Here is a 21,546-nt window from a genome sequence, read left to right as displayed (position 1 = left end):
TAAAAAAATAGTTATTTTACAGTTGTTTAAAAAGCAAAATGAGATTATATGTACGCTTGAATCTCATTTTGCAATTTTTATTTAATAATGATTACTGGCTATAATAATACCAAAATAATACTTAATGCGTGAAGATCTAATCACTTTGGGCCAAAAATCTATCACCCAGTAATTTTAAAATAACAACAGCAATAATAACATGTTGTAAGTGCTTACTGTATGCCTGGCTTTATCCTAAGGACTTTCCAGATAGCCAATAATAAAGAAACTATAACCAAAGGTGTTAAGTATCTTGTTCGTATTCACAGGTAATGAATGGTAGAACCAAAATTTGGACTCAGGCTCTGAGTTCAAAGCCTGTGCCTTAACCACCATGCTATGTTGCCTTGCTTGCAGTATAATTATTATCACTCTTTTAAAGCTCCTCAGGAGGATCCATTATAAAAATATTTTTAACATAATTTTTGTAAATTAGTTCCATAAGTGAAAAAAACTGTTGGTCCAGGAAAATATGATACCATAGTTGTATTAATGATCATTACATCTACCTTACATATAAGAGAAACTTGGTCGTATGCCATCTAACATATTAGATATTCTTATTAGACATAAGTTTGTTGAAGCAGGAAAATGTAACTTTCCTCAATTATTGTGGGAAAACATTCTTTTTATTTCTAGTCAGCACATGATAAATTCTAATATTTGGATCTTAATTCCTTAATTCTTAAATTTCTTCTTCATTAGTTCTTCATTTCTCTGAGGAGTTTTGGGTAATTCTGCCTTTTTTTTGTATGGAGTCAGCAGCGGCAGTGCTTAATAGGCACATATAAAATTGATACTTTAAAAAAAACTTGAGATATAATTTATATACCATAAAATCTAGCTGTTTAAGATTTACAATTCAATGTTTTTAGTATATTTACAAAACTATAAAAACTGATGTTTGATATTTTAAAATCAATGATATAAAACTCTTGAGATGCTTGAATGAAAAGTACTCCAAGGCTAATAAAAGCCATTAATATTTGCTGTATTCTCTTTCCCTTCCTCCAGAAATGTGTGCTATACTGGCCGGAAAAGAGAGGGATATATGGGAAAGTTGAGGTTCTGGTTATCAGTGTAAATGAATGTGATAACTACACCATTCGAAACCTTGTCTTAAAGGTAAGATTATGTAGCTACATAGCAGATGATGTTAGAGGATTACATTTCTACTTTGAAATTATTTAAGTACTACAAATGCAATTTAAGCAAATTAAATAATGTTAAGATCAAAGAGAAACTATAATCATTCCCTCGTGTATTTTTTGTTGTCAACTACTATTAATAAGCAGTATAATTAAGTCAACGTAAGTAGACATTAAGAAAATTCATTATGTAGGATGTTGTGATCCTCTAATTTGTGTTAATAAAATATCTCTGATTTAACCTTTTGAAAGCTTTTAACTAAAGGCTGTACTGGAGACCTTACCATGATTTTTTTTAATGTCATTTTGGTCTAAGCAGCTTTAAGTAAGGCCTGGAAGCTGTGAAAGAGAAAATTTGCATTTGTGGGTGGCAGTGGGAAGCAAGACAAGCCTGAAGTGTTGATGAGATCTTCAGAAGCGTGGAGTTACAGTAATTTATAGGGACTTTCCCCAGATGAGATTATGTCATAGGAAAACTATCTTATTTAACTCATGGGCAGCAGATGCTGAGAAATGTTACCATGGTATTATTTTTTGCTTCTGGAGAATAATCACCCAAAAATTTCGATCTTATCTGCAGCCTCACTGCTGGGACAGAATCATCACAAAGAGGAAGAAAACAGGGGCAGAGCTACAGTGATGACTTTTATTGGGAAGTTTGGAATAGGAAGGCATTTACCAAAACTTGTTTTTCAACACATGTTCTGGAGTGCCAGGGAAGTTTGGAATAGGAAGGCATTTACCAAAACTTGTTTTTCAACACATGTTCTGGAGTGCCAGGTTCATGCCACACCCTCACCCGTGCTGGGTTTCGAGATGATGTGTGTGGGCCCTCACCCAAAGTGTTTCCAATAGAGGGATCTCATGTAGCTTCTTTATTGCTGTGATTCCTCAATCCTGTTAAATACTGGAGTTTTGGTTGAGTGTAGAAGTATTAGCATGACTGATATGAAATTAAGTGTTCTATTGATTCATATGTTTATAATAACTTGTCAGGAATGCTCATAGAGCAGGAAACAAAATATGTCTCATTCTTTCTTGGCTACATTTTCACTTACCATCTTGTTTATTATAATAAATTATAAATATATATTTAGCATATGTTACGTATATGATCTATATTATAACTATAGGTAGAGATATAAATCTCAACAAAGGTAAGACTTTCTCACTTTGCGAGCAGGTTACTGACAGTAAAGTCTTCTCAAAGTAAAAGGGCACTCTTCAAAAATCTTCTAAATTTTTTTCCCACCTAGAAATAAATTGCCAGCAAGATGGGGGTGATAAAAGGCATTCAGTATTGTGGTTTGGATGACTTTTAGTTCCACAAGTGAATGAGGCATTTGGTGGCTGTTGCTATTTTCAGCAAGGAAGCCACACCCAACATGTGAAGCATTACTGGTACACCTCATGGCCTGATCACAAGACTCCAGACAGTGCCCAGCCCCTCCTACAGCTCATGCTGGATGTAGAAGAAGACAGACTTGCTTCCCAGGGCCGAGGGCCTGTGGTTGTCCACTGCAGGTGAGATGTGAATGGTCCTTTCTGTCTAAGCAATGGCCCATTCTTTGTAAAGTCATAGAGCAGGTGCAAGTGGGTTTTGCTTCCTGGATGTGACTTTGTTGGCAAATTAAATATTTATTGAAATTGGTTAAGTCTCTAATATTTGAGTCTTAATCAAAATTATGCTGACAGAAGCAAAGTCATGCTTTTAGGTCATTTTTCGCAAACAACAATCACACAGTGGGTGAAATACAAGTTCGAAATAAATGGCTCAGTGAATAGGAGACCTTATTCGGCAGTTATCTGCTTTGAAACTTATATTGATTCATTTAATCTCATCAGTCTTGTACACACCAGGAATTAAGATGCATTTTTTGAAATTATCAGTGGCTTTTTTGTTGTTTCAAGATGACACGTGAACTCTACTTGGCTTATATCTTGGTAACATTTATTACTATTTCAAGTTTGGTGAAAACCAGTCAAGTATTATAAGAGTTATCTCTGGAAAAACAGGTTGAAACAAATTTATGAAATGAGAAGTGAGCAAGTCACCAAAGGAAGACAAAATGCTATTACCAGAACATGGAGCACTAGAGGCCAGGCCAACGACAGCAGCAGGGTCTGTGCTGGTTCCTGTCCCTAATTTCTAGTTCAAAGCTCTCCTCCTAGAACTGATACCTCCTTCTCCTAATTTTCCTTTTAATGTAACCAAACTGAAGTGAGCATTTTTAAAGTAATTTATATGAACAACTATTTATTTATTTATTTATTTATTTATTTTGAGACAGAGTCTCACTCTATCGCCCAGGCTGGAGTGCAGTGGCACGATATCGGCTCACTGCAACCTCCGCCTCCTTGGCTCAAGTGATTCCCCTGTCTCAGCCTCCGAAGTAGCTGGAATTACAGGGGGTGCACCACCATGCCTGGCTAATTTTTGTATTTTTAGTAGAGACGGGGGTTTCACCATGTTGGCCAGGCTGGTCTCCAACTCCTGACTTCAAACGTGATCCACCTGTCTTGGCCTCCCAAAGTACTGGGATTACAAGTGTGAGCTACCATGTCCGGCCAGCCATTTATTCTTCATGCTTTCTCAAAATAATTTGGGTTGCTTTGTTTAACCACATAGGTCTCTTAAGTCAGCTTTTGATGATATGTTTAATAAATATATTATTTTAGAGTATAATTTTAGCCTCCTTTTTTGAGATTGTGTGGTTTAATTAAGAGTAAAGTTTACTATGTGTCTATTTATCCAAAGGTAGATAATACTGACTTTATCCTATACTTAACTTGGAGCCAAAAAAACAAAAACAAAAAAACACCGTAACGTAACGCATACGTTAGGGCTGGAACTGTCCCCCACCCAAAGTCATTAAACACTCAGGATATCTAAAATGAACTAGTCACTTCCCCTATAAAACCAGCTCCTCTTCTGATTACTATTTCTGAGAATGAGACTATCTTTTTTCCAGTCACTCAGCATCCCATGTTGACAGTTATCTCTGGCCCTCCTTTTAACTCCAACCTCGGTATCTAATCAGTCACTAGATTGGCTTTCTCTTCAAAGCTTCTCCCATAATCAACATTTCCTGTCCAGCCACCATAGTTCAGGCCCTTCTGACCTCATCCATGTATTTTAGAAGTAGCTGGTAAAATGCACACACATACCGCATTCCCCCATGCTCTTACTGCCACCATGGCCTACCTGTGCCCTTTCTCCATCTTACCTTACATGGAGTCTCTGCTCAAAGCTTGTCAATGGGCCAGGTGCAGTAGCTCACACTTGTAATCCTAGCACTTTGGGAGGCCGAGGCAGGTGGATCACTTGAGGTCAGGAGTTCAAGACCAGCCTGGCCAATATGATGAAACGCCCTCTCTACTAAAAATACAAAAATAAGCCAGGCGTGGTGGAATGTGCCTGTACTCCTAGCTACTTGGGAGGCGGAGGCAGGAGAATCACTTGAACCGAGGAGGCAGGGGTTGTAGTGAGTCAAGATCCCGCCACTGTATTTCAGCAGCCTGGGAGACAGAGCAAGACTCTGTCTTTAAAAAAAAAAAAAAAAAAAAAGTAGAGCAAAAGTCCCTAACCTTGAACCTATGCATAAACTGCAGAGGTCAGTGAACTCCTTGAAATTATTTGGACACATTTGAGTATGTAAACTTATGTGAATTTTTCTGAAGAGTGGAAACTTATAGTCTTCATCAAATTCTTAAAAAAAAAAAAAAAAAAAAGGATGAATTTCAAAGCACTTAACCTTCCATATGAGATCCCAGGGTACCTCTCTATCTTTATTTCCTATAGTTGCACTAAAATAACTTTCTCTTCAAGACAAGCTATTCTACTTATTGTTGCAAATCATATTTGCTGTTTCTCATTAATTCTTTCCTTCTTTCGTTGTATATCATTGTCGTACCTAGAATATTCTCTCTCAAATATGACAGCCAAAATACCTGCCATTCATGGGGCACAGTTCCAATCCTATTTCTTCAGTGAAATGAACTTTCTTTGGGCACTTCAACTAAAAGAGAGCCACTCCTCTGAATTCTTCTGCACTCACATTCAATAGGAAACAAGTGCCAAATGTGAGAAATAGGTGCTATTTGAGTGCCAAGAGGGAAGCAATTATTTCCAACCACGGGAGCTGAAGAAAACCTCTAAAAATTGAAATAATGCTGAACTGAGCCTTTTGAAATAATCAATGTTGTGGCTTTAAAAGGAGGGAGGGCATTTCTGACCAAGAAAACGTTGCTAACACAGAAAAATTGGAAAACCAAAGCCCAATTTTCTTAAGTGAAAATCGTGACACGTGGGAGGGAAGACAGCAAAATACATAAGGCTTGAAAGTTAGTTACATTCAGATTTTGCAAGGTCATGAATACCATGGTAGGGAGGTTGGACGTTATGCTATAACTAATGGAGCCATCTACAGGTTTCGAGTAGGGAATGATATAATTAAGTCCCTATTTTAGAAAGATGAACCTAGCAGCTGTGCGAATTTGTCCAGGAAAAGACTTGCGACTTGGAAACTATAATGAGATCACTGCTAGTCATGAAAAAAGGAGATGTTGAAAACGTGAGTAGAGTCTACAGAAAGGAAAGCATGAATCCCACAGGCTCAGCAGAGACGGAAAGCAGAAGAAGTGGTAACAGATTGGATGTGGGAGGCGAGAAAGGGAGGGATGTAAAAGACGGTTCCAAGACTTCTAGGCTGGAAAACTTGTGGCGGACTGGTAATGCCATTGAGGGAAAAGATAATTAATTCTGTTTTAGATACATCGAATTTAGATACATTGAACTGAAGAAGTCCAAAATAGTAAGGAGGAGATGGAATGACAATCTAGAGTTTAGGAAATTTAGGAAGTCTAGATGTAGATTTGAAAGAATCTTTTATATAGAGACTGTTAGTGGTTAAAACTGCAGACAGAGATAGAGAGAGCACCTGTGCTTGTGAGGTTTATTTTATGGACATATCGACTAAGGAAGTTGAATGTATAAACCTACCAGGACAGACAGCATTTCTGTTTAGTTATCATGTCTGTACAAATCTCTTGGAAATATGTGCCTCTAGCTGCACCCTCTCCTAAAATGAATCCAATCTTCAATTGCTCAATTATTCACTAGACTTCTGAACATCAGTATGTCCAAGGCCAAACTCCCCTTCTCTGCCTCCTTAGTCACCCTATTCCAGGATGTGCTTGGCCTCAGGGCATCACCCTTCTTCTTTCTCTCCAGGCCTGGTCATCTTTGACTTTTTGCTTTTCTCCCTCTTCAGCTCCAGTCCTTCAGATTCACACCGGTGATGTGTCTAACTCTCCCCTCTCCTTTCTACTGCCTGTATCTTGCCTAAGTGCAGACCTTAATTAATTTTATTTTTTTCTAGAACAATTATAATGCCTTTTTACTGTTCCCCCCACTCATCACTTCTCTCCACCCCTCTCATCCTACTACTTATGATTAAATGTAAAAATATATTTTAAGCACTTAGCACAGGGCCAGGTTTATAATACTCAATACGTGAATACTACTTTTAACTGTGGTTTCAGATTTAAAAGTACCCTTGTAAAAGAATGTTTCTTATCTTTGTCGTTTTCCCCCACTTTTTAAATTTCTTTTCTTTTCTTATCAGTGCAGGAATAGGTAGAACAGGGTGTTTTATTGCTACATCCATTGGCTGTCAACAGTTGAAAGAAGAAGGAGTTGTGGATGCACTAAGCATTGTCTGCCAGCTTCGTATGGATAGGTGAGTGTTACAGAGGCTTGCCTTCAGAGCACTGTTTTCGTTCACAGCCTGATCTCATCAGCCTGACTTCATGCATAAACATCTCAGGCTCCAAGGTCCTAAATCTCTGTAGAGATGCTTGTAAAATGCTTAAGTATATGCATTATATTAAAAAGTCTTTTTTTCTCTCTTTTTTGAGACAAGGTCTTGCTCTGTCACCCAGGCTGGAGTGCAGTGGTGCAATCTCAGCTCCCGGCAGCCTCAAACTCCTGGGCTCAAGCAATCCTTGCACCTCAGCCCCCGCACGTAGCTAGGACTACAGGTCTGCACCATGCCTGGCTAATTTTTTTAGTTTTTTGTAGAGATGGGGTCTTGTTATATTACTCAGGTTGTTCTTGAACTCCTGACCGTAAGTGAATCTCCCACTTGGGCTTTCCAAAGCACTGAGATTACAGGCATGAGCCACCATGCCTGGCCTGAAGTTATTTATTTATTTATTATTTTTTTGAGACAGGGTCTCACTTTGTCACCCAAGCTGGAGTGCAGTGGTGTGATTATGGCTGTCTACAGCCTAGACTTCCTGGGCTCATATGGTCATCCTACCTCATCCCCTCAAGTAGCTGGGACTATAGGCAAGCACCACTACACATGGCTAATTTTTGTAATTTTTTTTTTGTAGAGACAGCGTCTCACTATGTTGCCCGGGTTGGTCTAGAATGCCTGGGCTCGAGGGATCTTCCTTCCTTGGCCTCCCAAAGTGCTGGGATTACAGGTGAAAGCCACTGCATCTGGCTCCCAAAGTTATTTTTTGATCTTTTTATTAAATTTGACAAAATGCACATGACAAAATTTATCATCCTAACCATTTGTAAGTAGACAATTTATTAGGTTAAGTACATTCACATTGTTGTACAACCAATCTCCCGAATTCTTTTCATGTTGAAAAACTCAGTATCCATTAAAAAACTCCTCATTCCTCCCTCAGCCCAACTGGTAACTGCCATTCTATTTTCTGTCTCTGTAAGTTTAAATGCTCTCGGCACCTTTTACGTAAGTGGAGTCATACGGTATTTGTCTGTTTGTGGCTGGCTTATTTCATTTAGCATAATACCCTCAAGGTTCATCTATGTTGTAGCATGTGTCAGAATTTCCTTCCTTTTTAAGGCTGAATAATATTCCATTTTAGGACACATATTTTGTTTATCCATTTATCAATTGATGAAGACTTCAGTTGCTTCCATATTTTGACTATTGTGAATACTGCTGCTATGAACATGCGTATGCAAGTATCTGTTAAAGACCCTGTTTTCAATTCTTTTGAGTATATACCCAAAAAGTGGGATTGATGGATCATACGGAATTCTATTTTTAATGTTTTGAGGAAACCATCCTAGTGTTTTCTGCAGTGGCTGCACTGTTTTACATTCCCACCAACAACACAGGAGGGTTCCAGTTTCTCCACATCTTCACCGATACTTTATTTTCTGCTTTGCTTTTTTCGATAGTAGCCATCCTTTGGAGGGTGAGATGAAAGAGTCATTTTTATAGAGATATGGTTTGATCACCTTTGTTATAATCTCCATTTGTTTGAAAACAAGATAAACAAGAAATTTTTCTTCCTTGCTCCACAACTAAGCCTGCCTGGGTAAATGGACGATTGAGTTAGTGATGGAGAAAGTGAACAGATGCTGCTTCAGAGAAGGCACAAAATGATGAGCAGCAGGCGTCTCTGCTCAGTAATTCAGTGTACTACAGTGGAACAAGAGTTTTGTTGGCTAGGTATGGTGGCTCTCGCCTGTAATCTCAGCACTTTGGCAAGCCGAAGCAGGAGGATCCCTTGAGTTTAGGAGTTTGCGACCAGCCTGAGCAACAAAGTGAGACCCTGTCTCTAAAAACAAACAACAAACAACAAATGTTTACTAATCACCTCATATACCTTAGGCATTGGTCTAGATGCTGCAGATACAACATTAAACAAGAATTTACTGCTGTCTTAGAATTTATATGCTAGCAGAAAAAGATAATAAACAAGCAAAATACACCAAGATAATTTCAGACAGAAATAAATGCTGTGAAGTAATAAAGAGGGACACAGGCATTGATTCCCTTGAGCTTTAGCCCTATGACCTAGAGTTTTCTAAAAAGATAAAATTATACGCTAACCTTTCTTTTTTTCCTGGAGACAGAGTCTCGCTCTGTTGCCCAAGCTGGAGTGCAGAGGCGTGATCACGGCCCACTGCAGCCTCGACCTCCTGGGAGTACAAGCGTGTGCCACACTCAGCTGAGTTTTGTATTTTTTTGTAGAGATGGGGCTTTGCCATGTTGCCCAGGCCAATCTCAAACTCCTGGACTCAAACAGTCCTCATATCTTGGCCTCCCAAAGTGCCGGGATTGTAGGTAGGAGCCACCGTGCCAGGCCATATAATTACCTTTCGAGATTTTTTTTCAACAAATATGCTTTGAGCACTATGTGCTATGTCTTGGGATTTCAAGAAAAAAGACAAGAAGATTATTCTGAAAAATGAGATAATATATATAAAGCACTTGGAATAGAGTCTGGCACATAGTAAGCCCTCAATAAATGTTTGTTATGCTATTATCATCTTTATTATTAAAATTATCTGTGAAGTTTCTCTTACCTCTAAAAAAATATACATTCAAATTTCCCTATCCAGATTAGTTTTCCCTTCCCATCCGTAACATTCTTGTCTCCTTTTTAAACAGTAGCCTCTAAGTCTTTCTACCTGTATCTTCCCTCTTTGTTTTCTACTATGTTTGTTTCTTTCTTTACTGTTTTCTCTTTCTGTTAGCATGTAAACTCTAGAAGCAGTTCATCATGGCGATTAACATTCTGGGCTCTGGAAACAGATTGCCTGCCTGAGTTTACATCCCGGATTCCACCATTTTTTGGTTGTATGGCCTTGGGCAAGTTACTGTTCTTCTCCATGCCTCAGTTTGCTCTTTAGGAAAATTGGAGTAATAGTAGTATATATTTCCTATTGTTATTGTAAGGATGAAAAGATATGACCTATGTGAAATGCCTGGTATGTAATAAACATTCAATCAAGTTTCCACAGTTGTTGTCACTATACATAGAAAGGAACCTAACATGTGCCTGTAAACTGGAAATAGTAATGTATACCTCACAGGACTTCAGCCACATTTAAATGACATTAGACCTGAAATGTATTTAGTAGAACACTCAGCCTACATTGCTTATCCTCTCTTTACCCCCCAACCCCACTTCCCTCCTACCACACCCCACATGTAATTGCTTCCAAAAATATTTTCTTTTTGTACATAAAAAATATCAGTTCCAGTTATCCCTTCTCCTCTTATAATTGCTGTCTTAATCTCCTGATATTCCTTTGCCTTCCATCCTGTGTAGTCTACCTCAGCTGGAATGGGATCAGTTGCTTCACTTCAAATTTTGGGACCTGTCTTCACACAGGAAAGGGGCCCTAACTCTGAGGCGAAGAAGCAGCAGTCAGTCAGCCAGAGCTGCTCCCACATTGACTTTCATCTGTCCTGATTTGTGCTTCTGTAAACAAGGCTGCCACCTGAGACCCCAAATCACCCGGGGACTCCAGTTCATACCTTGGAGTCCTGTGTTCTTGTTTAGTGCCAGAACTCCATGAATGCCAAACACATGCGTGGATCTAAAGTGACTCCAAACCAAGTTGACCTCCAACAACACCTGTTCTGATCCTATTTGGAAGAACGTGCTGAAAAATAGGCTTGGTTTGCTCTTTTTCTTGGCTCTTGTTATGTTACCATTAATTCTTGCCTGCTCACCCTCCCATCTCCCACCTCCCCTGCCTGCTTTCATAGCCTGACCTCCACCTTGGATTCCACTTCCCAGTCACATTCCCCTTTCAGGTCTAACAAATCGTCCTCTAGTTTTGAATGGAATTACAAATGCATTTTTTAAAACCACATCACAATGCCTCCTCTATCTGCTCCTTCCTTCCTAAAGCAAATGGTCAGAAACTTTAGCCTTGGCCTTCCGTCACTACCAAGGTCTTCCCACAGGTCTTGTCTTTTCACTTCCGATAGGATCTTGAAAACACATCCAACTTCTCTGCTGATCTGAAGCCTATAGGCACCCAACCCCCTTGAGTTTGAATGACTGCCAATATATGCATCAAAATCATTCTGATTTCTTCATCAAGACCCTTTCTGCATTCTTTCTGAGCAGCTGTTTCTGTTGTTTATGAAGCAGATCCTCTCCTTGAACCTTCCTTTGAAAGGTCTTTCCTCCACCCTCCTTCCTTCACAGGATCAACATAGTTTTCCTTTTCTTGTCTCTTCCTTCTGTTGTACACTCTTCTAGTTGTTATGAAAAGCAGAACAGAAAACCTATCCCTTTCATTTCACCTCATCTTACTTCTTTTTCTCCCCCATCATTCTTGCCTCTTGTTCCAGTCTTTCAGCTTTTTCCTATCATACCTCATTTTAAAAATTCCAATTTGTGGCTAACTGCTGCCATTTGCCATGTTTTTGGCTCATGCCAGTAAACAGAAAACTGGTCTCAGCCAATCCAAATGTCTACCCTTATGAACTTGCAGCATATCTTTCTTCATCACTTATTCAAACCTTGTCCCCACATTCTGATTTTCCTGGCTATCCTTACCTTCAGCTCTGAATCTGTCCAGAGATTCCAGAATGCACCATGTATTTAATACATACAGAATGTATTTAATCATGGACTCTTCACCATTGTTTTCAAAGCACATGACTTATTTAACTCCCAAAATAAACCCAAGTGAAGAAAAAGAAGCATCTTGGCCTCATTTTTTTTTTTTAATGAGGAACCAAAGAATTTGAGATAGTGAGTAACTTGCCCAAAGTCAAGTAGCTTGGGAAGTAACAAAATGGACCTATTGGAATCTGGGACATTTACCTGATCTCTAATTATTTCTCTGATTTTTATCAATCTTATAGAAAAGTAAATAGGCTTTTGGAATATGTTTATTGTAAAACTTCTTGACAAAAACATATCTCTTTGATAATACTCTGCCATTTTAAACAAATGAGCCCAGGAGTTTGAGGCCACCCGCCCTGGGCAGCATAGCAAAACTCCACCTCTTAAAAACAAAATGCAATGGCAACAGGACACCATAATTTTTAAAACAGTTTTTAGTATAAATGAGGGCTCCTTTATGAATAGATGGAGTGACATTGTCAGCAACTGCCTTTAGAGTACAATTTGAGGGATAAAAAATTGCTGCTTCTTAAAATATCTATCTATGGAGGATGCTAAAATGCATAGCGAATGTCTAAACTACTGCTAGTAAAGAGCTAATCTTGGATGGATTCTTTTAAAAGAATCATCTTTTTCTAAAGTTTATTGAACCTGGGGATGGGAGATGGCGTAACAATTTATGTCTTCTATGCTATTAACGCTTCAATCTAAACGAAGTGATCTGTTCTTTTCAGCGTGGTAGCTGGACAGAGTGTAACTCCCGGCATTAGGAATACATTCAGAACTTGGGTTTTGGTGAAGGGAAATTGAAGAGAGGGCTTCAGATGCTGGACACGCTATGGTGAGGTCCTTCAATCAAGGAGACTGTTAGACAAGCTCATGGCTTGTCTTGGGAAAGCAAGGGGCACTAAGACAGCTGAAGAGCACTCCAAGGGACCCTTTGGGCAGGACCAGCTGCATAATTTGTGAGGCCCAGTATAAAATGAAAATATGGCATCTGTTGATTAAAAAGAATCAAATACTTCAAGACAGTGACAGCAAAGCATTAACCCAAGTGCAGGGTCCTTCTCAGCACAAGAAGGTGAGAGATGTATGACTGCACAGGTCACGATCCCTTGAAGCTAACTCTGCCTTAGGATATTTTTAGAATGGAATGAGTATTTGTATTAGTTTGGTACCAAAGTAATTGGGGTTTTTGCTATTACAATTATTTTTGCACCAACCTGATAGATGGGCCTGCATCCTGTGTTCTGTGGAACAGGCATCTGAGACCTCTGCTCAGAGTGGTGCTCCTGAATCCTGCATACATTCATTCATTCAACAGGCGTCACTAGACATCTGCTACTGAGCATGAATCAGGTGTAGAAAAATGGGTGTCTTAACCAGCTTTCCCAGTTTCCCAGATTGTCCTTCTCAGGACATAGTTTAATTAACACGTATTTACTGAGAGCCTCCTAAGCCAAACCTTCTTGGTGGCGTTCAGACACGAAGTAGGTTCTTGACTAAGTTTGGGGAAAAGCTGTACTATATACACACACACACATATATATATATATATATTTTTTTTTTTTTTTTTTGAGATGGAGTTTCTTTCTTGTCACCCAGGCTGGAGTGCAGTGGCATGATCTGGGCCCACTGCAACCTCCACCTCCTGGATTCAAGCGGTTATCCTGCCTCAGCCTCCCAAGTTGCTGGGATTACTCCCGGCTAATTTTTGTGTTTTTAGTAGAAGCAGGGTTTCATCATGTTGGCCAGGCTGATCTCGAACTCCTGATCTCAGGTGATCTGCCTGCCTCGGGCTGCCAAAGTGCTGGGACTGCAGGCATGAGCCATGGCACCCAGCCCTACACTATATTTCTTCGAAGTCTTCCCCACTCGGAGATTCACAATAAGCATTAATGCATTAAAAAACCTAAAATCTACCAATGTAGAAACTCCTTTAATTTTGTTTGAGCACTCTTTCACATTTATTTGACCATAGACGAATTTCCTCAAGAGCCATCTAAATGAGAGGGAAAGAAGTTGTAATAATAAAGATAAGCTGTTCTTTCAAGAAGCTTTGTGGTGAAGAGAAGACTAGAGACAGGATAGTAATTTAAACCTGAACCTGGACCACTAAAAAGAGGAAAGGGGCCAGGCACAGTGTCTCAGGCCTGTAGTCCCAGACTTTGGGAGGATGAGGCAGGCAGATCACTTGAGGTCAGGAGTTCAAAACCAGCCTGGCCAACATGGTGAAACCCCATCTCTACTAATAACACAAAAATTAGCCGGGCGTGGTGTTGCACACCTGTAGTCCCAGCTACTCAGGAGGCTGAGGCAGGAGAATTGCTGGAACCCGGGAGGCAGAGTTGCGGTGAGCTGACTTCATGCCACTGCACTCCAGTCTGGGCGAGAGAGTGAGACTCAAAAAAACAAAGGTGACGGGGAAGGAAGGGTAGAACCAACTAATTAAAAGCAACTAACTAAGTGTAATAAGAGAGAGAAAAGACAGAGCCAATATATCAGAAGGCTGATATTTTGTATTTGGCAGAATACAAGCTTCACAGGCCTTTCTCTATCCTTTTCCACTCTTTTTAACAACCTCCAACCACTAGCGATGAAGGCTGCACACTGTGCATCTTATTCTTATAGTCTACCCCTCTCCACTTGTAGCTGCCTCCTCTGAGGAGTCCAGGTATGGCTAACAGCAAAGAAAAAGACAAGGCAGTGATTTGGATACTTGAAATGGGGCTCGTTTCATGACTGATCAGTCGAGAGCTTGAACACTGGATAGGATTAAAATTTTGATTTCCACTACCACCACCACCCCCAAAATTACAATGCCTGGTCGTTGTAATTTAACATGACAAGAACAAGCAATTTCTACTCAAGTCAAAAATCTGCATTTTAATAATAAATTCAAATGGTCTGGTTCAGAGACGAATGTGTTATGCTGAATGGATATTTCCAGTATAACAACAATGACAAAACCATTTGGTGGATTCCTCATTCTCTGGCAAGACATTATTTTTATTGGCTTTGGGACAACTTCTATTAATAGATGCTCAGTTCTCATTGCAGATTCATGAGTCTGTGATTCTGTGATTCTCCTTTTACTAATACTTTTGAGCATATTTTGAACTAAAATAAGATTTCTTTTTTTTTTTCCAAGCAGGAGTTCAAATTCAGTGCAAGGCACCCACGAATGTTTTATTTAGAAGGGCATTAATGGATCATCCTCGCATTCACACTGCATCCACTTTTAATTAAAAGATGAAGTGGGTGGTATGGCAATTGCAACTGAACACTGTCTGGTAAGACTAGCAAAAGAATGAGGTGCCAGACATCTCCGGACCAGATGTCAAGGAGCTTGGTACATGGCTCTGCCCCCTAATTTTGTATGTGACCATTTGTCCACTCTAGGCCTCTCTGTCTACATAGTAAAAGGAGATGTGGGGCGTAACAGTGATCTCCAGCCTTTTCTAGTATAAAAACCAGAAATATCTTACTATCAAGAGTAAGATATTTCGTGGACCTTCACCTGATTGTTGTATTTTAATGCTTGCAAGTTAGTATTCATTGTGTGACTCACAACAAAGCTTAAGTGGATGTCAGGACTCCTCCAACAAGATGCTTTTCCATCCTGGAATTCAGTGATTGCAGAGTGACCAACTGGCTTTCTGAGATCCCTCTCAGCTCTTGCTTTCTTTGAGTCTTTGAAGCTTTGTTTATGTGGAGAACAATGGGATAGCAGTAACAGTCATAACATTTGCCAAACATCTCCTAGGAAAAGGGTGGGTTTTTAAAAAATCTAGCCTCAGGAATATATTGCCCAAAGTTTTCATTCTAAAGGAAGAATCCAAAGCCAAAAAAGGGGACATCTCCAAGGCCACAGGATCAATTTTGAAGTTCTTATAAAACACTCTGAACTGAACTTTCAATTTTGCTCAAATTAGATTGACTAAATTCTGGATTTTGGGGGTTCTGCTCTTGTTTTCTGGAGTGGGAGGCCTAAGTGGGTTACACTCAAGATGAAGAGAGAGGAAGTTCACATTCTAATCCTGCCTTCAGCAACGACCCCGAACTAGTTGCTATATAAACCAGGGAAAATTGTTTATCTCTGATTATTTTAGCTTAGATTACTTATTATTAATATCTGAATATGATAAGTACAATGAACTTTCTGTTGGCCAGCATTGTTGCAAAAGGGATATTTTGCTCAATCACATTTTCCTATTAACAGGAGATTACCATAAATGTATAGGTCAATTTTTAAAAATTATAGTTGAAAAAAAGATCCATAACATTAGTACTAAACTGAACACAGTATAATCATTTTTTATTACTTAGAAAGCCCTTCCATATAATACTTAAAACTTCTAATCTCAAATATCACTAAATTGTTCAACTATACCACCTAGTTAAAAATACCAATTGCTATAAAGCTAAGCCAACCAGCTTCACTGCATGTAGCTCTTGCTAAAAAAGATTCATTTAGACTTGTGTATGTCAAGGTTCTACAGTTTGAGATAGTGACAGAAGGTCATTTACACATTTAGCATGAGAGATGCAGTGTCTCAGTTTATTACTATAGATGATGTTTATATTTTAACATCAGACAGTGCTTCACATGCATATAGATATTACAGAAGTATGACTAAGGAGCAATTCGTGACCATCAGAAGACATCTAAGCAGGCAGGAAAGGAACATGTTCCCTCATAGATTAACCTCAGATAACGTTTTCCTCATCGTTTTCCTTTTAATCCCATTGGCAACTGGACACTGGAAGAATTTTAAAACAGAACCTGGGAAGTGAAACATATAAAATAATATCTGATTCCAAGGCCTTTTCTTTCCCTCTTTTTTTCTTCCTGAGTAACAGGAAATTATCTGTCTAATCCTTCTTTTTAAGAGTCAAGGACGGAATTTGTAGTTGCCTGTACATCCTTACCTTAGAGGGCTTAAACTGGAATGACATCCAAAGGCTTCACTTGTGGCTTCCCACACAGGATAAAAAGATGCTTCCAATGTGCGTCATATCATTGTTTAAATGTTTTGATTAGTCACTTCAGTTCGATGATTTTCTTTTCTTTTTTTTTTTTTTTAACTACAGCCATCTCAGAAGAATATATATGCCATCAATTTCCAAGGCTAATATATGTCCCCAACACATTTTTTGTTTCCAAAACCTGGTTGAAATAATTTCAAAACTAAAGTTTCTGCTTGTTGGTCTAAGGTTTATCAACCATAACCTTACATTTATCCATATTTCTCTGCATTCCCAAATAATCACAAAGATTCCTCTAATTGATGAACTTCAAAGATCTCATTTGAAGATGAGGAATTCAACATTTTGGTTTGCTTATTTTAAGGACACTTGGAGATAAAGCCCTAGAAATTGGTGTGGATTTACTTGACATTATAATTCCTGAGATCATAACCAGAGGTCTACTTTGTAAAACATATTATGCCGACTGAATCTTCCAAGTGGTTGCCAGGACATTTTCCTTCTTCCCAGCTTGGAGTTAATTAGGTGTTGAGTGTTCAGAAGAAAATGGCTAATTTTCAGAGGAAAAAAATAGAACTCAAAATATGTTAGACTCATCAGTTGAATTATCATTTGATATATGCTGATTTTTATGACCTACAAATACTTTAGAACACATCTATTTTGGAGAAGGTGTCTATGTTCAAAATACCTGGTCAGAATTGGCCAAATTTACATTTAAGTTCCCCCTCCTTGATATGACATCTGTGTAAAGACATGGGAAATCCTCCTTCCAAGGGGCCAGACACACCTTACAGCTGACCCTGGCTAAGCCCAGCAGACAGTAGCCTCACTTGACTCATGCCCAAGCTCTCGGAACTTTACCCAGGAGGCACATTAACGTCCACACCTTTTGTTCTAAATTTACTGTACCAAACTTTACCAAAAGAATTCCAGATTTGAAAATAATAAAAAGCAAAGGAGCATAAGTTTCATTGTTAGCCCAGAAGTGAGTCATCACTGCAGAATTTCTTCTGTCTACTGATTAGACCGGATACGGGCTGGGCGGTACGACAGGAAAGGCTGTTGCTCTCTGTATGTGTGAGTGAATAGTCACAAAAGGTCAAAATTTTAACATGTTAAAAGCCAAATCTCTCTCCTGGGCATCTGGAGAGGTTTTTTCAAAACACCCTCCCAGTAGCAAAGGGAAAAAGACTACATTTGTTTTCCCTTTCTAACCTGAGTTTACCCCCAGCTGACACAGCTACGTGCTGTTCTGCATGGAGACTGAGACGACACTGATCTTTGTATTTGGCAGGGCTAATGTGATATGAGATTATCTGACATTTATAGGAGGGTAGTATATCTCAATCCTCTCTGGCCTGGCCAAACACAGCGTTCATAGTCTGTGGGCACAAAGAAATCCAAGCCACGTGGCTCACACCACTTTTGCAATAAAGGGAATGACTTTCTTCCACAGCATGGAATGGGGCATCATTAGGATGAACAAATAATTTATCATCCAAACCAAGGTACTTCCGAGAGTGAAAGGTGACCCAATTGATAATGACACCAGGACAACACCAATGAACCACAACTCTTCCAAACATGGTTACCCTAGGTGTCATATTAACTAAGAATAAGAAAAATAATACACAGCATTTATTTAGTACTCACTGAAGGGCAGTTACTGTGCCAAGCATTTTGTGGATTCTCTCATTTAAACCTTGTAAAACTTGAAGCCTTATTAGATAAATACCTAAATACCTTATTAGCCAGGCCAGTGGTTTTCAAACTTCTTTGTGAACAATGGAAGACCTTTTGCAGGCAGAATCTTCCACAGAACACCAACACGGAAAACGAATAAAAAACACAACTTCCCTGGTCAAAGCAGGGATTGGCATCTAGTCCCAATGACCCCTCCTCCTCCTCTGCCCTGCCCAGGGTCCTCAGGCACCTTTGTAGAAACCTGGGCTTCTGGGGATTCTGTGAATAGCCTTCAGCCAGACATTGATATGCTCTGATTCATTTAATCCTCACAACCCGATGACGTTTGTCATTTATGTCATTTTACAAGTGAGAAAAGCCAGGTTGGGAAGGACTAAATGACTTGTCTAAAATCATTTAGCTAAGTAAGTTAAAAAACAAGGATTCAAACCTGAATCTGTCAGACTCCAAGCCTACGATTTTCCACTACATCATCTGCCTCCACTGTGCCTGTCTTCTAGGCTGGTCAATATTTAGGAAGATATTTGGAACTTAATGGGCAAACTAATGTCCTCTGCCACATTTGCTCTTGGCTCTCCAGGGTCTTTGGGGGACTCACTCCAGAGCCTCCTAACCAGTCCTGTTTGACCAGATGGTATCAAAGAGTGACAATAACAATAATGATAGTTGAAATTTATGGTGTTGATATGTGCTTGGCTATGTGCTAAACATGTTAAGTGATTGTCCCATTTATTTCTCACAACAATGCTATAAAGTAAGAACTATTGTTTTTATTGTTGCATCATTTGCAGATGAAAAAACTGAGCACTGCAGAGATTATGTAGTTGGGTAAAATATCTAGTAAGTGGTGGAGACAGAATTTGTCTTGACAACAGTGTATGCTGTCTTTTTCCCTCTTAACACACTCTGGTCCCCCCTGGTAATAAACTTGGCACCATTCTCTCAGCTAGCTGGGGTTCCCTTGACATTTTTATTTGACCTTACTCTTTTTTGGTAAACTAACTCCTGCTCAGCAGTAGGTATTTTCACTTAATGTATTATACCTCCTGGGAAAACAAACGTGTACTGGAAAAGAAATATCTGACGCACAATAAAATTTTAAAGAGTTTATTTAGTAAGAAGCCAGTCATACATTGGGAAACACCAGATCAAAAGAGGTTTAGTGTTCCAATGACAAAATGCCAGAGGCAAGTATTTATTGGGAAAGTGCAGAAACAAAGAATTTATTTGGTTGGTTTGCAATTACGTAATTGCCTTTTTTCAGGTACTGTATTGGAAAGTCCTTAGTGACATAACAATATGTGAGTTGGATGCTTATGATTGGCTGGGGTTATGTTTTAGTTCTAACATAAGCATTTATCAGATATGAACCCGAGTTAAGTTTTACTTCTGTTTGCAATTTAAGGTGCATGCATATTGGTGCGCACCTGTAGTCCCAGCTACTTGGAAGGCTAAGGAGATCACTTGACCTGGGAGGTTGAGGCTGCAGTGAGCCATGATCCAGCCAGGATGACACAGTGAGACCCTGCCCCAAAAAGAAAAAGAAAAAAGTAAGAAAAAGGGCACCCCTGTTTCTCACCTCCCAGAAGCACTTTGTATTGGGAACTTTATATCAGTAATATAGATCCAGATTTTAGCAAATCCATGAAACCTATCTGACCTAAGAGCTTCCTGGAGTCAAGTCAGAGCTCTCCTGAGGATGAGTAACTATAGAGCTCTCTTGAGAGTTCCATACTTAACCAAGCTTTATACATTTATTCCATAAATGTTTTGTATACAGACACCGTACTAGCTTCATAGGTGTTTCTTTTTTTGCGATGACCAGCCTATCTAAAAAACTGCATTTGCCAGGCATGGTGGCTCATGCCTGTAATCCCAGCACTTTGTGAGGCTGAGGTGGATGGATTGCCTGAGCCTAGGAGTTCAAGCAAGACCAGCTTGGGCAACATGGCAAAACCCTCTCTCTCTCTAAAAATAAATAAATAAATAAATAAATAAATAAATAAAAAAAACCACACACACACAGAAAAAATTAGCTCAGTATGGTGGCATGCACCTGTCATCCCAGCTACTTGGGAGGCTGAGGTGGGAGAATCACCTGAGCCTGGGAGGCCAAGGCTGCAGTGAGCTGTGATTGCATGGCTACACTCCAGCCTGGGCAACAGAGCAAGACCCCATATCAAAAATAAGAAGAAAGAAGACTCTGTTGACCTTTGTAAGAATGGATTACCTGTTATAGAGCAAATGCTATCCTCCCGCCTCAACCACCTGTGTAGTTGGGACCACAGGCATACACCACCTTGTCCAGCTAATTTTTCCTTTAAATTGTAGACAGGGTCTAACTATGTTGCCCAGGCTGGTCTTGAGCTCCTGGGCTCAAGTGATCCTCCCACTTTGGGCTCAAGTGATCCATCCAGCACTCCCAAAGTGCTGGGGTTACAGGCATGAGCCACTGCACCCAGCCAACAGACTATTCTATATATCAATATATTCAATAGGACATTTATTTAATATTTTCAAAGATGATTATGGGCCAGGCGCGGTGGCTCACGCCTGTAATCCCAGCACTTTGGGAGGCCGAGGCAGGCGGATCACGAGGTCAGGAGATCGAGACCATCCTGGCTAACACGGTGAAACCCCGTCTTTACTAAAAAAAATACAAAAAATTAGCCGGGCGAGGTGGCGGGCGCCTGTAGTCCCAGCTAGGCGGGAGGCTGAGGCAGGAGAATGGCGTGAACCCCTGGGGGGTGGAGCCTGCAGTGAGCCAAGATCGCGCCACTGCACTCCAGCCTGGGTGAAAGAGTGAGACTCCTTCTCAAAAAAAAAAAAGAAAAAAAGAAAAAAAAGATGATTATGATGAGTTCCTGAATTTGAACCAGCCTCCGGTGAATGCATCCTGGAATACCTTTTGCTTTCTTTTAGCCTAGAGTTTATCTGTTTTCACGTGACATGAAAATAGCATGACCTGGGTAATTCATTTGACAAGTATTTACCTAGGACTCGTAAGTGCTTTTTATTGTTACAAGTATAAGAAGACCATGCCATTATGCTTGTAGGTCTTTAAAGGACCTACAACCTAGTTGGAAATAATTTTAGAATGGGATTAGATAGTATATATCATGATATCAACTTACTCATATTAAAGACCCTACTTTGTCTCTTTTTCTATTTTTTAATAATGCCTTAGATAAAAAGATGTAAGAGATCTTGTTAAATACCTGGGAGATACAACGCTGGG

The 21,546-nt window shown here is 39.5% G+C and overlaps 1 protein-coding gene across 4 annotated transcripts in view; it reads left to right on the top strand.

Annotated features, from left to right (window-relative positions):
* Positions 1 to 21,546, top strand: part of PTPRR (protein tyrosine phosphatase receptor type R) — a 271,414-nt gene that overhangs the window by 245,525 nt on the left and 4,343 nt on the right. For 3 of the 4 annotated variants that reach the window (XM_032170734.2, XM_032170736.2, XM_058424659.1), the window contains 3 exons: positions 1,054 to 1,164; positions 2,554 to 2,711; positions 6,815 to 6,928. In XM_032170734.2, coding sequence (XP_032026625.1) covers positions 1,054 to 1,164; positions 2,554 to 2,711; positions 6,815 to 6,928 — 383 coding nt within the window. The remainder of the gene's footprint in view (positions 1 to 1,053; positions 1,165 to 2,553; positions 2,712 to 6,814; positions 6,929 to 21,546) is intronic. The other variant, XM_032170735.2, reaches the window with a different exon arrangement.

The sequence above is a fragment of the Hylobates moloch genome, unplaced genomic scaffold (assembly GCF_009828535.3).
Source record: "Hylobates moloch isolate HMO894 unplaced genomic scaffold, HMol_V3 SCAFFOLD_12, whole genome shotgun sequence".
In the NCBI taxonomy this organism is placed as follows: Eukaryota; Metazoa; Chordata; class Mammalia; order Primates; family Hylobatidae; genus Hylobates; species Hylobates moloch.
Note: the sequence above shows the minus strand (reverse complement) of the source record. Positions and strands in the feature narration are given on the sequence as shown.